Genomic DNA, 24,740 nt, shown 5'->3' with positions numbered 1-24,740 from the left:
CACCCTGTTGAAGGATGATAATGTGAGATCAGAACTTAGGGTCTTGATTGTATATGAATTTGAGGTCAGTGAGAGAAATTTATTTATGTATATGAGAAAGTTTGGAAGAATATAGCAACACCTGAGCAACATCTGTATTACTCACCTAAATTTTCATGTGGATCAAATGCATCAACTATTGTCTGGACTGGTTGGCCAAGTGGATAGTACATCCACTCCAATCAGCAAACAGGTTGTGGGTTCAAATCCCACCATATACATGGATGTTTGTAAAAGCCTGCTCTAGACAAGCTTGTATAGCTCCTTGAGTTTATAAGGCTTGTCTTTTTTAATTATTTTATTTGATTTATTATTTTTTAAATAATATCAGTGGTACTGCAATTATAGGCACTTCACGTCCATGTTTTGGTCTAGTTTGCTGCCAATAGTATGTTCTCAAAGTGCTCCTGCATGCCACTGCACTTAGATCACCTCAGCATGATCTGGTCAAGTTGGTGATAGCTGAATTACTTGTCAGCTGATGAGGAAAGCATCTGATACCATTGTTAGACCCATGTACTGTCTAGCAGCTGTGGTCCACAGAATTACTTTACTGCTGTACCCTCAGGTGTACAGCCTCCTCTCATCTTAAAAGCTGTGGGTGATAACCCACAGTTTTTAAGATGAGAGGAGGCTGATTTCTTCTGACCAAACTGTCAGACCTTCATAACTAATGTAGGTCAGAGCATTAATAATGAATTCTGAGTAGAATTAATCTTGCATATCTAATTCAGCTTGTAATTGCATGCAGTATCAAATTTGGTCCCCATATTTTTTGCAATAAAAACTAGCCACTGTTTACAGCATTTGGCTTAAGAGTCATTGCTGTTGCTTTAATAATGACATTACCTATTTTTTTAACCATGAATAACAAATAGTTCAAAATATATCATGTAATTTATATCTTCATTACACAAAAAACTTTCTATAAAATATATATTTTATAGAAAGAAAAAAGTGCACATATTGCTTTCTTTAGTGAAATTTTTTTTGTTCCATTTACATTTGTATTGTTAGCATTCTAAAATGGAATTTCTGTGCTTTATACAGTCTTAAATTCACTGCTTTTGTTTTGCATAACAATTAAGTTAAGAATTTTAAGTATTTGATTATATAGTGGTCTTGTCTAAATAGGAAGATCATATAGAAATCAATGTTGTCTTCTTCTAAAAAGAAAGATTTAAATTATCTGAGTGATGGAGTGGCTGGAAAATATGTTAAGAAAGATACACCCCCTGATTTACCAAGTATGTACTCATTTTTTTTTCTTCTTCTACAAAATGTTTAATTTTTGTTTCTTCTAAAAGTTTTGTACAAATAATTAAAAAAAAATTTTTTTCTTACTTTTGCTAGTTCTAATAGCATAGTATGTGTTTTTAGAAGGAAAAAAACCTAATGGTTCTACTTTTTTTATATGTGAATATAACTTCTTTTCTTCTTTAAGTTTTGCAAACTCTTAAGGTTCTTAGCTGTCCTTAGACCTCGCAACTGTAACTCAAGGATAAGATGGTTAGCCCTATGCCTCCCGATATGTCGCACATCTACAGACATAGGACATATGGAGCCGATTTGCCTGTTCTGGGGGGGGGGACGAAAAACCCGAGCTTTGGGATGAAACCCCCACACACCTCCGTATGAGACCGGCTAACTCACCTTTCATCAAAAGAGACCAGATAAAGGTTCCTCATGTCATGGACAGGAATCGAGCCCAGGTCTTTATGACCAAAGGGCTTTGTCTATACTGACTGAACTATAGAGGCTCCATAAGTTATTTTAGATTCTTTTTTTTTTTTTTTTTTTTTACATATAAATTGCAAAGCTGCTGTTATTAGGATAGTGATAGGATTGTAGAAGAAAATTTTTAAAAAGTAAATATCATAAAATATTGTGAAATGGAATGATTTCCATTTTTTCAATTGAGACAAAAATGACTAGAATTTTCAACTTGTATTTCTGTTAATCTATTGGTATTATTGGTATTCTTTCAGTTAATGGATGACTTTTATGCAAAGAACAAGCTACCAAGTGGAGTGCTGTATGACAATATAAATCAATGAATGGCAGCTGCAAGCTGTCAAAACAAAATAATTATGCCTATAATTTTTTTTAATCAGTTCTATACATAAAAGGTTGCAGGATCCACCCAGATCCACGTGTCCTTTTCTCAACCTCTAGGTCCATATATAATGTATAATATAATATGGACTAGAGGTTGAGAAAAGAACACGTTTTGAGGAACTAGAAGGTGTTGGCCTTGGTAACATCAGGTGAGAAGTCTGTTATAGAGAAATTTGGCAGATGGAATGGAAAAAAAGCTAGTTCAGTAGCTTTGTAGTTGATATTTCTAGATCTACACCTAGAAGAAAGAAAAAAATAAAAATAAAAAAAAAAAGAAATAAAAATTCTGTGAAATAGCTGAAGTTAACATATCAGAGTGTGTTTATCAATTTTTTGAATTGTACTCCTCCTGAAACCATCAAGAATTTTTTCTTGGGACAGAGGAAGGGAATACATCATCTCAAAGATAAGGACAGTGTATTAAAGCTAGCAAATTTGAGATGTATTCAATGTCAGCAGCTAGACATCTTAAGCATAAAAGAGGAAGATTGGCTGTGGACTACATTGAATCTTAAAAAATACTGTAATGTCGCAGGAGGAACGGAGTACTGTCATCAGATATGACAACAGCGAATTGAAAAGAAGAGTATGGAAAGATAATAAGTGGCATTGCTGGATGAGCAGTGTGATATAGAAGATTGAAATTTTTGTGAATATATGCATGAATTTGAGAAGTTTTAATAGTTTTGGTGTTTGGAAATTTAGAGCTGTTGCTGTTTGGTGACAGAAAGAGAATGTCACTGATTCTGTGACATTCTCTTTTTGGACAAGTGTGGATAATGATTGGGAAAGACAGATTGAGCAATTTGTGGAAGGTAGATAGAGTGAGGCAGTGATCATTGTAAGGTTAGACTGATGAAATTCATGAAAGGGTGAGGAAGGGAATGAAATAAAGAACAAGGAAACTAGAGTGTAGTACTGCAATTAGAGCACGTGCACGCGCGCACACGTGCTCTAATTGTGTGTGTGCGCGCGCGCACACACACACACACACAGATCTATATAAAGGCTAATGACTTCATATCAATTGCCTTAGTATCCCAGTGATGGGATGGTAAGGCAATTGATGTGAAGTCATTAACCTCTGTATACAAGTAGCCTAGTCGTGGAATGAGTTCACATGCAAACTTTGTTTGCTTACACTTGGATAAAGGATGAAACCAAGAATATAATTTCTTGGTATCTTTAATTTATAGTATAACCAAGTGAAAAAACTTTCAACATGGATTTACTAAAGGAAAATTCTGTTTGCACAACTTCCTCACATTCTGATGCTAAAATTTTTTTTGCTTGGTTATGAGTTAAATTTAACAAGAAATTATGTTCTTGTTTAACCTCCCTACTGGCCAATGTGGATGAAATAGTGACACCAAATTGCACTTCTTATCCATGTTATTCAATGGGTTTTAGAGCTTCGTATCCAGATTTAGCTCGACGTCGTGGCCGGTTGGAGGGGGGGGGGTTAATCCTTTATCCAAGTGTAAGCAAACAAGTTTGCATGTGAAGTATCTTTAGCTTAGTTGTGAACTTCTCTTTCAACCTTCCTATTTCTTCTGGGTCTGGCTCCCACTGACAAGATCTCATTAAAGGTCAAAACCGGTCTGGGTAGTGATCCTTCCCATAATGCATAGCATTATACATGTCCGTAAGGATATGTGCTTATATGGATATATATATTGTCCAGTCCTGAATTTGCTTCAGGTGCAAACTTTGTTTGCTTACACATAGATAAAAGATTAAACCAAAAATATAATTTCTTGGCATCTTTAATTTATAGTAAAACCAAGTGGAAAAATTTCCACCATGCATCTCTAATCCAGAGTAAGAGGTGTCACACCTTATTTTACTAATAAGGTGTGACACCTTTTGGCTACTTATATATGAAAAAATTGCTTCTGCCTTATTTCAACCTTGGTATCACTTCTGGGTCTGGCTCCAGACCCAGAAGTGATACCAAGAAATATGAAAAAACCTCAATGAAAATTGAAACCAGTCTGAGTAATGACCCTTCCCATAATGCATAGCATTATACATGTCTGTAAAGATATGTGCTTTGCATTATGGGATACTAAGGCAGGTGTGAAGTCATTAACTTCTATATACGAGTTTCCCAGTCTGAAATTACTTTAGGCGTAAACTTTGTTTGCTTATACTTGGATAAAGGATTAAACCAAGAATATAATTTCTAGGCATCTTTAATTTATGGAAGGAATACAGCATTGAAGACTTTCATAAATTGGAGAATATGAGATTGGATTATAAAATATTAGCATATATAAGAGGATGGCTGACTAAATCACAGATATCAAAAAGTGGTAAATGGGGGATGTTAGTCTGCAAGATTTATAACCAGTGGTGTATAAGGATCAATTCTTGGTCCATTGTTATTCAATTATACATTAATGACATTGGAAAGGATTTGACAGGAGACAATTATTTGCTGATGATGTAAAGATAGGTAGAGTAATTAGGAATGTGGCATGCAGTACTTGCAGAATGATTTGAATAGGTTGGAATTGTGGGCATGTGAAAGTGGCTATCAGTTCAAGTTCAGTGTTAGTAAATGTATAGGACACTAGATATCTCATGCACTTTAGTGTGATGAGATATCTAGTGTCCTAATATGTTTGGTGGAATTATGCTAGAAGAAACTGATCACACAAGGGATCTTGGAGTTTTAGTAGATAGAAAAATGAAATTCAAGGGGACCACATAACAAAGATTGCAAATTCAATTTCAGAGGGTAATTGCAATGCATGAATTGTAATTGCAATGCATGACGTGATAAAATAAGGAAGTTATTTTGACTCTTTATAAAGCCTTGATATGACCTCACTTGGACTATTGTATATGTAGGTCTGGTCTCTTGATTTCCATAGTGATTCTGATACAGTGGAGTGTAAAAAATGATATCAGGATTGTGAAATAATGATTATAAAGACAGATTGAGAATTTGTAGATTGCAGACACTAGCAAATAGAAGAAAGAGTAATGATTCAGACTTATAAACTTCTGAAAGGTCATACAGGATTTTCCCAGGTATTATATCTGGGAAAATTCCCATGTTACTCCTCTAAGTAAATATTATGATCCCTGATCTTATCCCATCATATTCTTCTCCTTCCCAAAAAATTTATATTTTTCATCATCTCCCCTCCCAAAGTATTCTCTGGCCACCTTTAATAATAAAAAAACAAACTGGGTTTTTCAAAAAGGTCACATACCTCTTGCCTCACCAATAATTCTCCCACATCTCTCTCTCTCTCTCTCATTTCCAACCCCCCCTTCCTTTCAATCATACTTCCTTCCTTTAACAGTAGATGAATGTATATCGCCATATGCCAGGATGCCACTGAATAAGAAGACAGCCAGCAACATCCTACAAAGGTATGTCCGAATTATTCCTGCTATATATTCTTCATATATCTGTCTGTATAAAATATCAGTAATGCCCTAAAATTTGAGTAAAAAGCCAATGACATCATAAAAAAGGGCACTCCTAAACAAAAATTTGCTAAATGGTCATACAGGATTTCAATGTATGTAATTTTTTCTTTTATGTAGGATGGAGGAAAAAGGATAAGAGGTCATCCTTGGAAGCTAAGAATGAATGCCATCAAGAAGGATGGGGAAGAGCTAGATTCTTTTCTCAGAGTATTGCATGATTGGATTGCCATTGGATGTTGTGTGGGGGAGGTAGTGTGAATGAATTCAAGAACAGGTATGACAGCTGGTGCAGGTAGTATTCTATTAGTCGCTGACTCCCCAGAGGTCTTAATAATAACATGGCCTTAGCAGTACCTCTAACATTCCTCCCTTTCTGGGATCACTTACCCATTAGAGGCTAACAGTAGAATAACGAAAACATTTCAGCTACAGAAGCAAAAAAAAGTTTAGTGAAGCTGGCAAATTAAATGTAGAAATAGACAATAGAATAAGAAAATATGGTATTGTGTGGAGGCATCTGAATAAATTTGTATGGAATATGAGAAGAAATTAGTCAAAACACTGGATTAGTCTCTGACTAATGATGAAATTTGTCAGAACACTAAGCTAGCTATATGCAAGACAGTGTACAAAATTTAATCAAAGACTGGAGATGGTTATAACAGTTATGAGGAAAAATTAGGAGAGTGAATGGCATCATTGGCAGAATCCAACCATATTAAAAATAATAATGATAGAAAGCAACTCGAAATATTCTTAGTGTTCATCTGAATGTGTAAGAGAGAAGCATAGACACACAGGTAATGTAATATAATGTGGTCACTTAAACAGAATGGGAGAGGAAAGGTTACAAAACATATGTTTTGTAGCATTTTGGTGGAAAAAAACTCAGAGGAAGATCAGTGGTAAATTGATGCATTAAGATCTTCTCTAGAATGATATAAATTCTGACTATTAGTCATGAGACATAACAGACTAACGTCTGTTATGTCTCATGACTCTAATCAATAGGAAGTTACTAATAATGTAAATGCTCTTTGTGTGGTAGCGTCATAGTATCTTATACACCTCTTGAGGCATATCAGGAATTTGATAATGGTGATTAGAATTTACAGAAAACATGATAAACTTCTTATAATTTAGAATTTTAAAAAAATCATTCTTTGCATATTTTGTACTTTGTTAATCTTTTATAATGCAATATTATTATAGTTTCTAATGAAATCACAAAAGTAAAATTGTTCAGTTCTAAAGCAGCATTTCTCTTTTTTATAATAGATTGTGTCGAAATAATTTTTAATGCTGAATCTATAAATGTTTTTCATTAGTCAAGCAACTTACCAAAAATATAATAAAAAATGGTCATCTGTAAGTGCTAATGGTTTTAATCTTGCACAATGCAATCTCTTGCCCATAAGATGCAAGAATGTAACCACTGTCATTTAGTATGTGTTTTTTTTTTTCATGCTTAAATCTTGTTTTTAATTATTTTGGTTTCTAATTACCCAAATTGTATATGGGAGATGCAGTATCCCAAAAGAGTAAGGTCACTAGTGATGTGAAGGGGTCAGTTTTGGGACCATTGTTGTTCTTTTTGTATGCTAATGATATTGAGATAGGTTTAACTAGTGATATGCAGCTCTTTACAGATGATACAAAATTGGGGAAAGCAATGCAGAGTCAAGCAGATGTTATGGCTTTAGAGGAAGACTTGAATAGATTGCATGAATGGGCAGGTAAGTGGAACTCTCAGTTCAATGTTGCAAAGTTTTGAGACTTGGTAAGCAATGACGGGATGCAAAGTATACACATGGTGATGAAACTTTAATGGAAGTAGAGGAAATGAGAGATCTAGGAGTGATGGTGGACAAGGACCTGAAATTCAGGGGCCACATTGCACAAGTTGTGAAGATGTCACATTGGATAATGGCAATGATGCGGAGGACCCTGACATGCAAACTTTGTGACTAAAACCAGAAAAAAGGTAAACACAAAACAACTTTTAGTTATTTACTAACAATGCAACTAGTTTCTTCTTCCCATGTTAGAAGTTTAATAGAGTGAAACAGCATGAGGAAAAGATTAAAAATAGTATTTAATTATAATAAATTTAGTTTAATCCTTTATCCAAGTGTGAGCAAACAAAGTTTGCACCTCAAAATATCTTCAGGACTGAGGTAAGGTGGTACATCCCTTGGCAACTTGCAGCAAAGGTGGATCAAGCTCTCATCACTCCTTGTCTCAGTATCTCCCATAATGCAAAGCACATCTCCTTGCAGACATGTATACTACTATGCATTAAGGGAAGGGCCACTACCCAGACCAGTTTTGACCTTTATTGAGGTCTTATCAGTGGGAGGCAGACCCAGAGTGGTGACACTAAGCCAGAAGCAATGAAGTGGTCATATTTACCTATATGAGTTGCCAACCAGTGTACCACCTTATTATTAAATTACTCTGGATTTAGAGAAAGATGTTGGAAGTTTATTTTGCACTTGGTTAGACTATATTAAATTTAGTTTAATCCTTTATCCAGGTGTAAGCAAACAAAGTTTGCACCTGAAAATATCTTCAGGACTTAGGTAAGGTGGTACATCCCTTCGCAACTCACAGCAAAGGTCGAAACCAGTCTGGGTAGTGGCCCTTCCCTTAATGCATAGCAGTATACATGTCTGCAAGGAGATGTGCTGTGAATTATGGGAGATACTGAGACAAGGAGTGATGAGAACTTGATCCACCTTTGCTGCAAATTGCCAAAGGATGTACCACCTTACCTCAGTCCTGAAGATATTTTCAGGTGCAAATTTTGTTTGCTTACACTTGGATAAAGGATTAAACTAAATTTAATATATGATATGTTGTAAAGAGTCCAGAGAAGATTCACAAAGGTGGTCTTTGGAATGTGGAGTATGAGGACAGATTGAATGTAAATTGCAAAGCATTGTGAATAGGAGTAAGGGGGGGGGGGGATAATCATGGCTCAAACTTTGTTTGCTTACACTTGGATAAAGGGTTAATCCAAGTATATAATTTCTTGGCATCTTTAATTTATAGTAAAGCCAAGTAAAAAACTTTCAATAACTATCTATCTCTAATCCAGAGGATTACAATAATAAGGTGTGACACCTTTTGGCAACTCATATAGAAAAATATGACTTCTGCATTATTTCAACCTTGGTGTCACTTCTGGGTCTGGCTCCCACTGAAGAAACTTCAATAAAGGTCGAAACCAGTCTGGGTAGTTTTTTCTCATAATGCATAGCATTATACATGTCTGCAAGGAGATGTGCTTTGCATTATGGGATACTAAGGCAAGTGATGTGAAGTCACCACCTTTACCACGAGTTGCCCCAGTCCTGAAAATACTTCAGGCACAAACTTAGTTTGCTTACATTTGGATAAAATATTAATCCAAGTATATAATTTCTTGGTAACTTTAATTTATAGTAAAACCAAGTGAAAAACTTTCAACAACTAATCATGTCATTAAAGAAATAAATGATTTTGCCAAGTTACAAAACAACTGACTGAAGTTGGAAAGGAATAAACTGGTTGCTTTAGCAGAAAATCACTGTATTTCAAAACTGAATATGTTAGAAATATTATTTCTGGAAATTTTCCATGTTACTCTTCTCAAGTTAATATTAATATTTATGGTTATTTTGCCTATTTTTCTTAAGGAGACCTTTTGTATTACGTCATTGGCTTTTTACTCCAATTTACTTAAAACATTAATGGCATTTTAAAGACATAATTTAAACAAAAAAATATGGAAGGAAAAATTTTTTTACATACCTTTTGCAGAATCCTTGAAGCTATCTTTTTATGGAGCAGCATATGCTTAATTTATGTTTTTAAAATACCATTAATGTTTTAAGTAAATGGAGTAAAAAGCCAATGATGTATAAGAAAAATATGCAAAATAGTAATAAATGTGAATATGTTATTTTGAAAAGATAAAACATTTGACTCTAGAATTATTAGAAAAAATATATAATGGAGTAAGGTTATAATCATTATTACAGACTCAGTAAAACCTGAATCTGAGCAAAAACAATTGCCTAAAACTTTCTCAATTTTATGAAGTTATACTGACCATTGCACACCATTCATGTGTTCTTTAATTTGTAATTAATTTTTTTTTGTTTATATTTAAAAATAATTTATTAACTGAATTATTTTATTGTAATTTATTTTTAAAATATATTAATGCAGATGGAACTATTCTCTTGCAGCCAGTAGTACACACAATATTATGTGGTTTCAATTGAACTGTTCTTTTTTTTTGTAGTTTATTATAACTGTATTGACATTGGCTATGAAACTTAGCCGAAAATTTTACAAATAAAGACATTTAAATTAAACGTGATTGGTAATATTTTATGATGAGCTCTTCCTTTTATGTTTTGATTTTTAAAAGGCTGTTTATTGTATTATCATACACTCCAGTGTTATCAAGTGTAGGTAGGATTGTTGTATCATTATCAAATGTTAATTGCTATTAACTCTTTTGGGACATCTTTTTTTTTATGTCCATTGTTACTTTAACTGAAGTAGAGGGAACCTGTTGGAAAGAATGTATAGAATTCTTTCTTCAACAGATGGAAATTATAGTCTCCTTGGGGAAAATGATGTGAGGAAGAATGTTATGTTCTGTTCCAAATAAATGGTATTAAAGATGAGAATTTGATTTGGTTAGTTTGAAGTTGGACTGCTGGTGGATGCTAATCAGCATCTGCTCATCATTTTTTTTTTTTTTTTTTTTTTTAACAATCTTAAAAAAATCACAGAATGATAATGGTTAAGGAACACAAATGTGAAGATAGTTCTGGACCAGATAGTTTCTCTTCTTAATTGTGGCAAAAGACCATGGGGGGGGGGATGCTTGTAATTAGATGTGCTTGATATAGTCAGAAATGATTTGGTCATTTGTACAGGAGAACAGTGATGCTAGTAGGTCAGCTTTATCTTTGGGTGATATTGCATTAGTATCATCTAGATGTGCAATAGAGAAGCATGGATACAGTTATGCTCAGTACTAGCCTTATGTAAGGAACCAGGAGGCATGACTATCATTTGAACATGAGACAAATTTTCAACATTTGGCTCTTTCAAACTATGATTTGCTGGAGTGCAAAGCTGGATTTTTAATTTTCAACCAGTTCTTCTATGCTGAGTTTTTTTCTTTCTTAGCATAGTTGTTGAAGAGCAAAAGCTTAGATGGCAATCAATGGTTTTTGAATAAGAATAGAATGTAGGTTTTTGTTCTAGCAAAAATTATTTCATTTATTCAGTGAGACATTCAGCAATTCTTAAAGGAAGATTGTTGGAAATCATGTAACATATGCCCTTTTTTTTAATGTGGATTTTTATTATATATGTATTTATTTATTTATTTTTTTATTGCTGTCATTTTCTTTTTGTTTTGTTTTTCTGCAAAGACACTGCATTTATTTGTAATGATAAAGAGTATTAAAGAATGGAGAATTGGTAAATGACTTGTATACATATTACTCCACATTGAGGTCATCTTGCTTCATGGTCATTGCATGACTGACATCCTTCCCCCAACCATGTATCATATTCCACTACAGTATTGGACTTCCTCTAGGCACAATCCAGTAGAGTAAAATAGCAGTAGGATTATTCAGTAGCCAGCTTTGAGAAACTTCTCGATGTGCTACCGTAATTTTTGTCTTATGTATCTCTAATAGCAAGTCTGCACAGGGAGGGTACAGGAAAGCATTTTTGTTTCATTTGGACCATTGGAATTGTATGCTTTAATTATATAAGTACATAGTGTAGTAATTTTCATTGTTAAACCAGTTTTATATTAAGACTGATTGATAAATGCTTTTTTTTTCCTTGTTATAATTATATTTTTATTAAAAAACAATTAAAAATGATAACTAATAAATATTTCCCCATTTTAATTAGATTGTTTTTATTAGTAAAGTGATGATAAGAATTTTACCCTTGTTTGATGGAATTCAATGAAGTAAATTATACTAAACAAGAAAAATTATATTTTTAGTATTACTTCCAAGCATCCATAGAGTCCAAAGAATCATTTGAGAAGTTGAACACTCACATATGACAGTAATTAACATATGTTCCTTAACACGTTCAAGTTTGACAAGACACAAACGGTAATGAGAAGTCTGATGGGACTTCTCATTACCATTTATGTGCCACTTCCCTGTCATGTGGGCTGGCTGATCTGACAAAGTTTTCACGATGTGTTAGTTACAACCCTTTCAGTAGAATTTTATTGCACACTTTCTTGTGTGTCCCATGTCAGGCAGCCTTACTAGTACAAAGGCATGTTTGTTACAACTCTGCTATTTGTGATCTGTCTTAATGACATCAAAAAGTTCAAATGCAACTGAAAAAAGCTCTTATTTCATTTAATTGAAAATTTGGACAAATGTTAGGACAATTGTTTTTAGTTAGATGCTGCATTTGGAAGTACCAACAAATGATTTTTCTTTAGTCTATGTAACATAGTTTCTGTGGGAGGAGATATGTTTAATTAGGTAGTGCCATTTTTACCCCAATTGTCTCTAATTGCACTATTTTTTTTTGACAAATATATTACACAGACTGCAAATGTTTCTGTACCATATTCAGTGATGTGATAAAACTACTGTTTCTTGTGTCTGCAGTATAGTGGCTGTTAGTGATTTGTATTTTGCAAACAAACTCTTTCCACCTATTCATAAGGTTTTTAATTATGCCATCATAAATGAAAATATGAAAGTCTAGTGGATACGCTTATGGGTTCGTCAGACATATTGCAATAGATTTCACGGTATGATATGAACACAGATGGATAAGAAAATAACTATTTATTAACTTAGAAGCTAATATTTATCATTTGGACTACTATTTCAAAACTTTTTTTAACCTAGATGGCACCATATTAAGACTATAGTCTTGTGTTGCACGCTGCAATTACTTATACTAGCCCCGCTGTTACACCAGATTGTGGTTGTCTTGCTTTTGTAAAAAATTTTGTGTTGTGTGCTCTGAAGATGCTGGATATAATACCAGCGAAATATTAGCTTCTAAGTTAATAAATAGTTATTTTCTTATCCATCTGTGTTCATATCATACCGTGAAATCTATTGCAACATGAAAGTCTAGAGTTTTTAGGATCACATATTCATTACCCCCCCCCCCCCCCAGATACTCATAACACAAGCGCACGTATAATATCATGGAAGTAAATTATTTATTCTCCATTTGACAGTACTGAAAGTATTTTTATTCACGCCTATTCTTTCTCTTGCTTATATTTGCTATTCTTTACAATTTTAAGTAAATCAATTATAGTAACTAATAATGAAATATATCATTCTCTTTAATTATCATTTTTAATATATTCTGAAAAGAGCATTCCTTGTCACCTATCCCCCCTCTCCTCAATGCAGGATTAATTACAATCGAAGAAACTATTACAAAAAGTTGGACAACACCCAGGAATGAAATCGCCAGTAAATTCACTCACTTCTACAGATGGTTGGTTTAATGGTGGGCAAGCTATGATCACCCCGACCTGAACATGTTAAAACATTTCAAGTTGGAGCATGCACCCACTCATTCACCATACAAAAAATCTCCTTTTCACTTTCTTACTCATATGATCTATGCACATTTTCCAGGGATGGTCTCTCATTTTCACATCACTGATTATCCTGTATAATAATTTCCTTCTATCTATTTCATGGCTCCTCTCACAAACTTATACATCTCAATCATATCACTCCTCCTATTTGCCAAGCTCTGATGACCATAGTTCCTCAGTTTATCCTCATACTCAATATTCCAGTCCTGAGAAGGTGTTAATTATCCCCCCCTTTTCACTGTTTCCAATGTTTCCTTATCAGTATAGCTAGGTGACCAGATCTATACACAGAAATGCAAATGAGACCTAATTAGTGCCTTATACAGTGGAACTATTACCTCCTTATCCACACGTCACTATTCTTTGCATTATAAAAGTAATTTTCTAGATAATCCTTTACAACTTTCCCTATCCACCAAGATCCTTCATCTAATGAAGTCAAATTCCTCAATATGATAAACCATATTCCATCCTCTCTGGCCAAAGTGCCTAATGTTAAACATCATTGAAAGACATTTCCATTCTTCAGCCTAAAGCACCAACCTGTTCAAGTCCTCTTTCAAAAACATCACATAAAACTTCCTGACATTGCTCTTCCTACTTTAGCATCATCAGCAAACAACTGAATATCTTCTCTCCAACCTTCAACTACATCACTGAATTTGCATATTGAACTATATGTAAACAAAAATTCCATCAGAATCTTGTGGTACCTCACTTGCTACCCTCCTTTTTGAAACACAGCTTGCTGACTCTTATCTGTCAACCATCCCAGTAACCAAGCTACCAGTTGATAATCCATTCCCATCCTGTTTAATTTCAACAGTAGTTTATGATGTTGTACTCTATCGAATGCTTTAGCAAAATTCGATAGAATTTTCAGAGAAATCACTGTATACAAAATCATTCCATAATTTTTTTTATCTACTTTTTATACATAGCATTTTTCTATTTGCCTGCAAAAATTTTTATGCTTTATTGCAAAGTAAATTATACTAGACAAGAAATTATATTCTTCTTATAATTATAATATAATTATAAGAATATAATTATATTCTTATAATTATATTCCAAAGTTTGTACACAAAGTATTTTCACAACATGTCTACTTCTGTATAGAGGCTGTTGACGTTACATTATTGTCTTGGTTTCCCATAATGCAAAGCATGCTTCCTTTCAAGTGTATATATAAGAATATAATTATATTCTTATAATTATATTCCAAAGTTTGTACACAAAGTATTTTCACAACATGTCTACTTCTGTATAGAGGCTGTTGACGTTACATTATTGTCTTGGTTTCCCATAATGCAAAGCATGCTTCCTTTCAAGTGTATATAATGCATGATGCATAGCAATATATCCAAAAGGAAGTGTTTTGCATCATGGGAGACAATCAATGTGAAGTCAACAGCCTCTACAAGTAAACTAGTTGTCAAGGTACTTCATGCACAAACACTCTGCTTATGCTTGGCAAAGGATTAAAGCAGAATATAATTTCTTGTTTAGGATAAACTGTTTTCCTGTATGAGGTCTGCTTCTTTCACTTATGTCTATTATGGAATTCCTGTTTTGCTATCTTTGCACATAACTTCACTCTACATGCTTTCCTAGTTGAGTCATTCTACATTATCTTCAGATTTTTCCAGTCAGTTTAAGGTTTGATGTTTGTTTTGAAATTCATTTATGTTTTCTCCAATAACGTTTGTATATTTGAGTCTGCAGTTCATATCCAAGAGTTGTTTGACTTGCAGTTTTTTTTTTTTAATTTTATTTTCAAACAGATACTATTTTTTTCCCCCCTGCAGAACATGCACTTGGTGGCATTAACTTCCTGAAAGCACCATCTCCTATTGAAATATTCAAAAAAATTCCCTGAGCTTTCTCACTACTTATAGAGATTTGACAAGGTGAGAAAGGAACATGATCTGCACTTTAGTATATCTTGATACTAAAGTGAAGACTTTGTTATACTTCAAAAAGATATCTCAGATTATCCTTAGACTTTCTTAAGATGACTCCTCAGTACAAATTGGGAAGCAGCTTTTGTGTAAAGAGCATGCGTGTGATGATCTGTTGCATTAATTTTGAACAAAGTGATAACAGCACTTGAAAAAAGAAACAGGACTGCATTCAGTCTAGATTAATAATACTTTGAAGGAAATTCAAGCAATTCATAATAGGTGTTGGGGCCATCTTATACTTAAGAAATGTAAATAAGGTATATGTTTCAGCTATGAGTTGAAGAAAATAAAAAATATTGGTAAGATGAAATGTTTAAAGTGGAATTATTCGATTGAAGACTGAAGTAAATCTGTTATCAGCTATGTGTTCAGAAATAAAATTATTTCATTTCCTTGAAATTTGTAGAATTTGTGCATAGAAAATCTGACAAAAATGTCTTATTTTTTCAGGTGCAGTCAGCAATTGTAGGTTCTAATAGATATATTTTTCTCTAACAATAGATAAAATTGAATTTTAAATTTTATGAATAAAACTTAATAATTGTTTGTTGCTTTTTTTTTTTTTTTTTTAAACTGCATGTTTCTAATGTATCTTTTGTACATCTAATTTAACAGTTTTTAGTACCTGAATATTCAAGCTGTAGTTATCTCTAAGTACTTCTGTCTTCCTTTGTGATTTCTGTTATATGTTGCTTCAGATAGTTATCATGACTTCATTCATTTCTCTATTCCTTTATTGATCTTAATGATCTTAAAACTAAAATAATTTATGAAAGAATTTTTTTTTGTTCTTGTAGTTGTTAATGTGTGGACTACAATTCATCACCAACCACATAAAAAGAATCCAGCTTTTCAGTGGAGGGGAACTGGAGATATTTCATCACCCCAAGAAAGGCAGCCCTCACAACCAACCAGCCTTGCCCAGAAATGTGCCAAAGCTTCTCAAAGCCAAACACAAAATCAATCTAGGTTTCATGCACAAAATCAGCTGGTTAACCAAAATATTGGACCTTTGCTACGTTCAACTCAGCAATCAGGGTCTGTTGCTATCACTATTGGTGCTCAGCGTGGTCTTTCAGCTCCAGTACAAAGTTCTGTTTCACATCCTTCATCTCCAAAACTAACATCACCTTTAACTAGAAATGATGATGTAAGGTAAGTTGCACATTTTCCCTCTTCGTTGTCATTTCACTTTATTGATTGAAGAATATATTTGTTTATTTGTAAAATAAACAAAGAGCATTCTTATGAGAAGTTTTTTGGTTAACAAAAAAAACTAACATTTAGAATTACTAAATTAATAATTAAGTTTAATTAAAAATAAGTGCAAAATCTTAATTTTTTTTTTTTTAAGAGAAGCTATTACTTGACACCAGAGATTTGATATCCTCAGGATTAATAAAGAACAAAATTATGTAGAGGAATATAAGCTCATTAGTGTGTGAGGAATGAAAGAATGAAAAGTGCTTGCAGATGGGATTGAGGGCCATTATGCTTCAGCTGACTCCTTAAAAAGTATTTTTTTGATTAAAATGACTTTTGTGTACATTCAGTACTAACAGAATAGTAGCCAGTCATCAAATGTGGAGGTAGTGAATTAACTACAGAAACACACAAACAGGTCAATTTAATATGGAAAATGAAGAGATAAGGAATCAGTAATCATACCAATATATAAAATTAAAAAAAAGGGGGGGGGGGACAAAAATGAATGTGAAAAGTACAAAGGGATGTTGCTCCTGTCCACAAGCCATCACATTTTATCTAATAGTGTACTAAAAATAATTATACTATAGACTGAAGAAAACATAGGTAAATATCAAACAGGATTCTAAAGAAATAGGTTCACAGTTGACTAGATTTTTATGCTAAGACAGATATTAAAGAAAAAAAATGGGAATATAATCAGCCTGTTCATATTTTATTTATGCATTTTAGAAAAGCGCATGATAGCATTCATAGAGAAGGCTGGAGAGTTGTTTGGTTGGTTTATTGGTGCAAAGACGGCAAAGGCTATAGCAGTATACATGGTAGCTGCAGAGTATTAAATGAACTTGGAATACCTCATAAGATAATAAATTTGATCAAAATTTGCACCATGAACAGCTGAAGCATAATATTAGCTAATGGAATTAGATCTGAACCATTGGTAGTTAAGTCAGAATTAAAGCAAGGTGATGCCCTTTCACCTTCCTATTTAATTTATCTTTAGAAAATTGTGTCTGAAAAGTTGGGTAAAAAAATAAGTTAAACATTTTTTTTTTTTGGAAAACACACCTTTATTTCTCAACATAGTCTCCATCGAGGTCTACACATTTGGTCCAGCAAGCTTCCAATTTTTTCATCCCATCTAAAAAGTAGTATTTGTCAAATTGTGCAAAATAGTCATTGACATCCTTTTTCGAAGAAAATTTTTTCCCACCGAGCCAAATTTTTAAGTTTTGGAACAAGAAGTCACACAGGGCCAAGTCCGGGGAATATGGTGGATATGGAAAAAATTCGAACCTCAATTCATGTAATTTTGCCATTGCGATGGCTGATGTGTGGGACAGTGCATTGTCTTGATAAAAGAGCGCTTTTTTGTGCACCAATCTTGGTCGTTTTTCTTTTGGTTCTTCTTTTAAACAGTCAAACAATGCCGCATAATCGACTCCTGTTATTGTCTTACCCTTTTCCAAATAGTCTATCACAATAACTTAATATAATCACCAATGAAATCTTAATATAATCATCACAGCTTAAATATAAGGTACTTAAAACAAAGAATACAAATTTTACATAAAGTGAAAAAGTTTCACTTTTAATTACAACTGATGTGCAGGTATTTCTCTTTGCCAGCAAGTTTTATATGTTAGGTTCTAAATGAATGATTTCTTTCCAAGATTCCTTCATTTAGAATCTAACACCGTCTATTGGAAATTTACCAAACTTTTCAAACAACCCTTGTATTAAAGAAATTGTGTAGAATATTAATAGTGGGATAAACAAATGATGTCTGTCCAATATAAGAAAATGTTGAAAATATTTGAATAACATGCAGAAAATCAAAATATCTGATGAAAAATTAGGATTCAACCAGGATAACACCCAAATATAAGTATATAAAAACAACTAAGCGGACAATGATCAGTTTACAATTGATAATAACCAGGTCAAAAAAATGCCATGTCCTTCAAATATCTTGGAACATTGATTACTCAAGATAATACAATTAGTACAGAAATTCAAGCTAGAGTACATGCCTCCAATAGATCTTATCATTCACTACATCATTTATTATCTTCCAAAATTTTCTCAAGCAGAAATAAAATAAATTCTTTATAGATCAAGATGCAAAAAAAAAAAAAAAGCCTTGCAGTTGTTTGAAAATAAAATCTCTTAGAAAAGTCTCTGGACCTGTAAGAGATGACTGTACAAGCACTACAGATCTCTTCTAACTGATGAAATCAGAGCTTGCAAACTAAGATGGTTTGGACATATGTAAAGAATGGATGAGGACAGAATGGCTAAACAAGCATTCAAGATGAGGCATAATGGAAAGCCACCTAGAGTAAGACCACAAACATTTGAAAGATAATGTCCAAAAAGGACTGTAAAGATCTCAAGAAAATGAGTAGAAGAAGTTGATAGCTGCAGCAAAGAATGCCTAGAGATTCATAATCTAGTAGAATAAAACTCGGTAGTTTGTGATTTGGGATTTTCTGATGTGGGAGGGAAAAAAAAAGAAGACATTGCATTAGTTTCTAGTGTAGGTAGATTCTTTTCATCTGGCCAAAGTATCATCATTTAGATGAAGCAAGGTAGTTTAATTTGAACTTTAAAAAATTAATATACTTTTTAATTAGTTACAGCAGCATGATAATGACGTCACCTGCATGAATCCCCCCCATCTCTAAATCTCAATTTCACTTGAACATCTTTGTTGTTGCTATGTGCCATCCAGTCGTGTTCAACACTTGGTGATCTTGTGCACGAAGGCTCTCCATCCCACTTAGCTTCTTGTCCTTTCCTTCAGCAATTTTAAGCTAAAGTTGATAAGTTTGTTATGTTGTTCATCCAACTCTTTTGTGGTCTTCCTCTTCTTCTCATTCCCTCAATCTTCTCCAACACAACTGTCTTTATCAGTGATGATTCATCAGCTCATATGTGCAAAGTACATCAACTTCTGTTTAACAATCTTCAACTCCAAGGAGCATTCTGTCTGTATACCAGCAGTGTTCAAACTTTTTTACTACGTGAGCTACTTTTCTATAATAAGTTATTCGGCGATCTACTCTCTTATATAGATCACGTAGTGATCTATATAAGAGAGTAGATCACCGAATATAAGAGAGTAGATCGCCAAAACACACACAAATAAACAACTAAAAAAAAAAATGCACAACTAAAAACTTTATTTGTGTATTTAAAAATTTATTTATCATTTTTAATTATTTTAATACAACAAAAAAAAAACAAATATATTGGAATAAAATATTTATTTCTCTATTTTGGAAAACCGAAGTTAGAAAAAAACAACAGATTGATTACAAACTCACAAGTTACAGGAAATGCTGGTTGATTAAAAAAAAAAAAAGTGAATGTGAAATTTGGCATTGTTTGGACCTCGCAATATTTTCATAGTCGAGTTGATATGAAGAAGTGGCCAATCACAGACAATCATCCAAATGATCATTTGTAATTTGGTTTTTCTTAATTGATTTTTTATGACAGTCATATTTGAAAAAGTAGATTCTGACAAGTATGTTGATCTGAAACACGACAGAATTTTTCACGCAATATCAGTTGATATTGGGAATTTGTCATGTGCATACTTCCAAATGACTTCATTGTTTATTGATTTTAAATGTAAACTATTCTGAATGTTTATTATCTCAAGTTCTACTTCAGCTTGGTTTATATCAAACAGCCCACTAATTTTATTTGAAATTTCTGTGATTCAAGTTTTCTTGAAATGGATTATTATATATAAAAGATACAATCATATATATAAATAAAAAATCAAATCAAATATATATATATAAAAGATACAATCATTTCAGTTTTATTAAAATCTTTAAATCTTGAATTTATTTCTTCCTCCACTAATTCTATTTCACGAATAAATTCTTTTAAATCATAGCGAAGCATTTCTTGATTTTGTTCAAAAAATTTTAATAAATATGGGAGATGTCTAAATTCACTGTCATTTCTATTCTTCTTTAATAAAAGTAAGTATTGTTGGAAAGTTTTTATTGAACTTAACATGTCAATTAAATTTTTATCTCTACCTTGTAACTCTAAATTTAAATTGCGTAATTTCGTACAGAAATCTACTAAAAATGATAAGTGTAACAACCATCTTTTATCACTCAATTGTGGATAAATATCTCCTTTTTCATCATGAAAATTTTTTTATATCGTTAATTAATACAAGAAATCTTTCTAAAAATTGACTTCTACTGAGCCAGCGAACATTATTGTACAACAGAAGTTCCCTATCATCATCTGCCTGTAATTTAAATAACCACCATTGCAGGGCTTTTCCTCGAACAGAATTTACAATTTTAAATGTAATATCCAAAACATCTTTTGTGTTTAATCTTTTACTACACAGTACTTGTTGGTGAATAATACAGTGGTACATTAAAAAATCTGGATATTTGTCATCGTTTTTACATAATGAAATGAAGCCTGATTTATTACCTATCATTGCAGGAGCACCATCAGTAGTAATAGACACAAGTTTAAAAAGCAGAAGTTTGTGTTGTTTCACAAATTCATCAAATGCCGAAAAAATGTCTTCTCCCTTAGTCCTTCCCAATAATGGTATAATTTTCAAAAATTCTTCTTTACTTGAATAATATTGAAATACAATGCGAATAAATACCATTAACTGAGCAATATCAGTGAAGTAATTTGATTCATCAAATTGTAATGAAAACATACACTGGTGAATGTCTGACATTAACCTGGCCTGAAACTTTTCTCCGGCAATTGGAACTCTTCCTTTCAGCAATTTGAAATCTTGTCTGCGGCCTAGAAGTAGTCTCTCTCTAGCGACGTCTCGAACCGAGAAGCTTCTTTCTGGAAGCGGGGAACTCCTCTCTCTCAAGCAACGTGGATCCAGGCAGTCTCTCTGACGGTGACTCTGGACCGGGCGGCCTCCTCTCTGACAGCAATTCTGGAACTGGGACCCCTTCTGCTTGCTTCAGTCCCTTTTTATTAAGCCTCCTCTGAGACCTCGCATGAAGTTTGGCAACCCCCAAAGAATCGGTATGAGTCTTTCGTCTTAAGTTTCAAGTTCGGCATGCCTTTTTGTTCTCTTCACTTTCTTTTGATTGTAAGTTGCCGGCCATAGGAAAATTGTTTGAACTCTTTCTGACTGACTTCGGAGATGTTTACACTTAGAGCCTGCAAGCCTTTCTCATACATACATTTCAATAGCAATCTTTCTAATGCCACCATGTACAGCTTCAGCGACAAAAACATTGCCTTTGTTTTTAACACTCTAACATATTAAAGCAGTATATACAGTTAGCTTCAAAAAAAGTTATTTACAAAAACATCTAATACAAACTATACCGAGACAAACAAAGTTTATTTTTTTACAATATTCACATGGGACTTAACCTAAGTAAAAAATCAATGTAATGTGCTTTGGAATATTTAAGCTACAATTGAGTTTTTACACTTTGCTTATAATCGTATTCACTAGGCTCGCTGTTTGACTTCCACTGATCCAAATTAATTCATTTACCCAGACTTACAAGAAAATTACTGATTTGACAATTTTAACAAAAAATAAATAAACAATAGCAATACACTTAAAGCGAATTAAAAATAATACAAAATAATGATAAATAAAATATTATGTTTTCAGTTTTAATTAAATTTGTAAGTAAGGAGGAATACACTAGAGATCGATCAACAGGTTGAACACCCTTGCTGTATACTCTCTAAAATCTTACTGGTCATTCTTGTAGTCCATGGAATTCTTACGTCTCCTCCACACCCATAATTCAGATGAATCAGTTCATTTTCTTCATAATAATCCAGCTTTCACATCCATACATCACTACTGGAAATACCATTGGTTTGACAATTCTAACTTTCATGGCCTTACTCATAACTCTATCTTTCATAATTTTTGTCAGGTTTAACATACTTTTTTTTTTTTTTACCATGACTATCCTTCTTTTAATTTCATCTTCACATTTACCATCATTTCTGATTCTGAACCCCAGTAAATCATAACTTTCAATGATTTCTATTTTACCCTGTATTATAAATTCATTTAAATTGCTAGAAGCCATCACTTTTGTTTTGTTGCTATTTAAATTAACCCTCTTAACCACTAAAATCAATAGCACCAGATCTTCCTTAGTTTCTGTTATGATGTTTGTATCGTTTGTATGTCTTAAATTATTTATTTTTCTGCCACCAATCTTAATTCCAGGATCTTTGTCTAAGTTAGCATTCTCATAATATATTCACTATAAATATTAAAAATATGGGCGACAGTATATGACCCTGCTGCACCCCTTTTTCCACTTGAACACTGTTTCTCAAAAGACTGTTTTTACTGAAGCTTCTTGGTTGTCATACAGCTTTCTTATAAAGAGAATTATTTACTCAGGTATTTTCATTAATCTCATTACAATCTACAGTCTGTTGTGATCCACACAATCAAAAGCTTTTTTATAATCAATAAAACAGATAAATACTTCCTTCTGAAATTCTCCTTCTTTTTGTATGTGAAGGTTTCTGTGGTTTATCAGTTCATCAGAAAGATTCCGGTAATTGGCCCACATGTTTATTACGATAAATAACAATAAAAAACAACCCGACAAGTTTCGTAAGGTCATATGACTTACATCTTCAGGAGTCAAAGGTAACTAAAAGTTAAAACACATGAAATGAGAAATTACTCAAATAACTTACTGAATTTTATTCAGTTGTCTAACTATTCCTTAAATTGAATATCTGAATGTAGATTCAGTGCAATGCTAAGTTTGAACAATGCTGGATGCTGTCAGGTTGTGTTATTCACGTTCACATTGTCTGAGGACTGACTTGGGTATATTTTTTATCAATGCTGACCAAACTTATTATTATTGTTATTATTATTATTATTGTTCCGGGAAACTCCAAGGAGTCGAGAGACTCATCGAGGGAGGCCCTAACATCATGTCTGGAACAACTATTCAACATTCACACAATATCTATCATATCTTGCCTTGAACTCATTCACGGTCGTAGCACCCACAACAGACTCTGGAAGCTTATTCCACTCATTCACCACTCTCCAAGTAAAAAACCTAGCTCTAACACCCTTGTCATCCACGCTCTTGCCCAGCTTCCATGCATGGCCCCTAGTCCTCCCACCACCAGTCATATTTTCAAAAATATCTTCTGGATCAATCTTATAAAAACCCTTCAGTAATTTGAATGTCTCAATCATATCACCCCTCTTTCGTCTATCGTCCAATTTCTGCAACCCACAAATCCTCAACCTATTCTCATAAGGTTCATTCCACAGAACTGCTATCATCTTGGTCACTCGTCTCTGGACCCTCTCCACTTCCTCCCCATCACGAAGAAACCCTGGTGCCCATAACTGGGCACAGAAGTCCAGATGGGGTCTTATCAAGGCTCGATACAGGGGAACAACAACTTGCTTCTCTCTGCATGTTAAAGTATTTTTCATAAGCCAAGTGATTTGGTGAGCTGTTTTAGTTACTTTTGCAATGTGCCCCCTAAACTTCAACTCCCTATCCACCAGCACTCCCAAATCCCTGGCCTCATCAATCTCCTGGAGTACGGTTCCACCTATGCGATATACTGCTGCTATTCTTTTCACCCCAAAGTGCATAACCTTACACTTTGCCACATTAAACTGACATCCATTTTTCCTAGCCCAGTCCTCCAAACTATCCAAATCATCCTGTAAAATTTTGACATCCTGTGCACTCACAATTGCTCTACCCAACTTTGCAACATCAGCAAACAAGTGAACACTTCCTCTCAAATCCTTACCAATATCATTGATATTGGAAAGGATCTGTTCTTGGACCACTGCTTTTCAACAAATTGAAAAGCAGTGGTCCAAGAACAGAGCCCTGCGGCACTCCACTAGCAACAAGACGTCTTTTTGACTCCACTCCTGAATAAACCACTCTCTGGTATCTCTCCTTGAACCACCCTCCTATCCATCTTACCAACCCTATATCTATCCCCATCTGCTCCAGTTTACTGATTAGGGTTCCATGTGGTATCCTGTCAAAGGCCTTGGCAAGGTCCAGTAGTATCACTGTAAACCCATTACCCCTATCCAGTTCAGCCGTCACTGTGTTATAAAACGTGAACAAGTTACTGAGGCATGATCTACCCTTCACAAAACCATGTTGTCCCCCATACAATATCCCATTTTCATCTATCCAATCCTATATTCTTTTCTTGACTAATTTCTCTAAGACCTTGACAGTGATTCCTGATATGCTAATCGGTCGGTAATTTACAACAGCAGTATTGGAACCACCTTTATGCAGTGGAACTATTTTCCC

At 33.6% G+C, this 24,740-nt stretch overlaps 1 protein-coding gene across 1 annotated transcript in view; it reads left to right on the top strand.

The window, feature by feature from the left end:
* Positions 1 to 1,192: 1,192 nt before the first annotated feature.
* sav (scaffold protein salvador) overlaps positions 1,193 to 24,740 on the top strand; it is a 136,484-nt gene continuing 112,936 nt past the window's right edge. Inside the window, exons 1-3 of the mRNA XM_090399890.1 lie at positions 1,193 to 1,286; positions 5,722 to 5,811; positions 15,993 to 16,350. Coding sequence (XP_090256016.1) covers positions 1,193 to 1,286; positions 5,722 to 5,811; positions 15,993 to 16,350 — 542 coding nt within the window. The remainder of the gene's footprint in view (positions 1,287 to 5,721; positions 5,812 to 15,992; positions 16,351 to 24,740) is intronic.

This window comes from Typopeltis vanoorti, chromosome 11 (assembly GCF_054136105.1).
Source record: "Typopeltis vanoorti isolate ZY-2024b chromosome 11, IOZ_Tvanoo_1.0, whole genome shotgun sequence".
Lineage (NCBI taxonomy): Eukaryota > Metazoa > Arthropoda > Arachnida > Uropygi > Thelyphonidae > Typopeltis > Typopeltis vanoorti.
The sequence above is the reverse complement of the archived record's forward strand: the minus strand, read 5'-3'. Positions and strand labels throughout refer to the sequence as shown.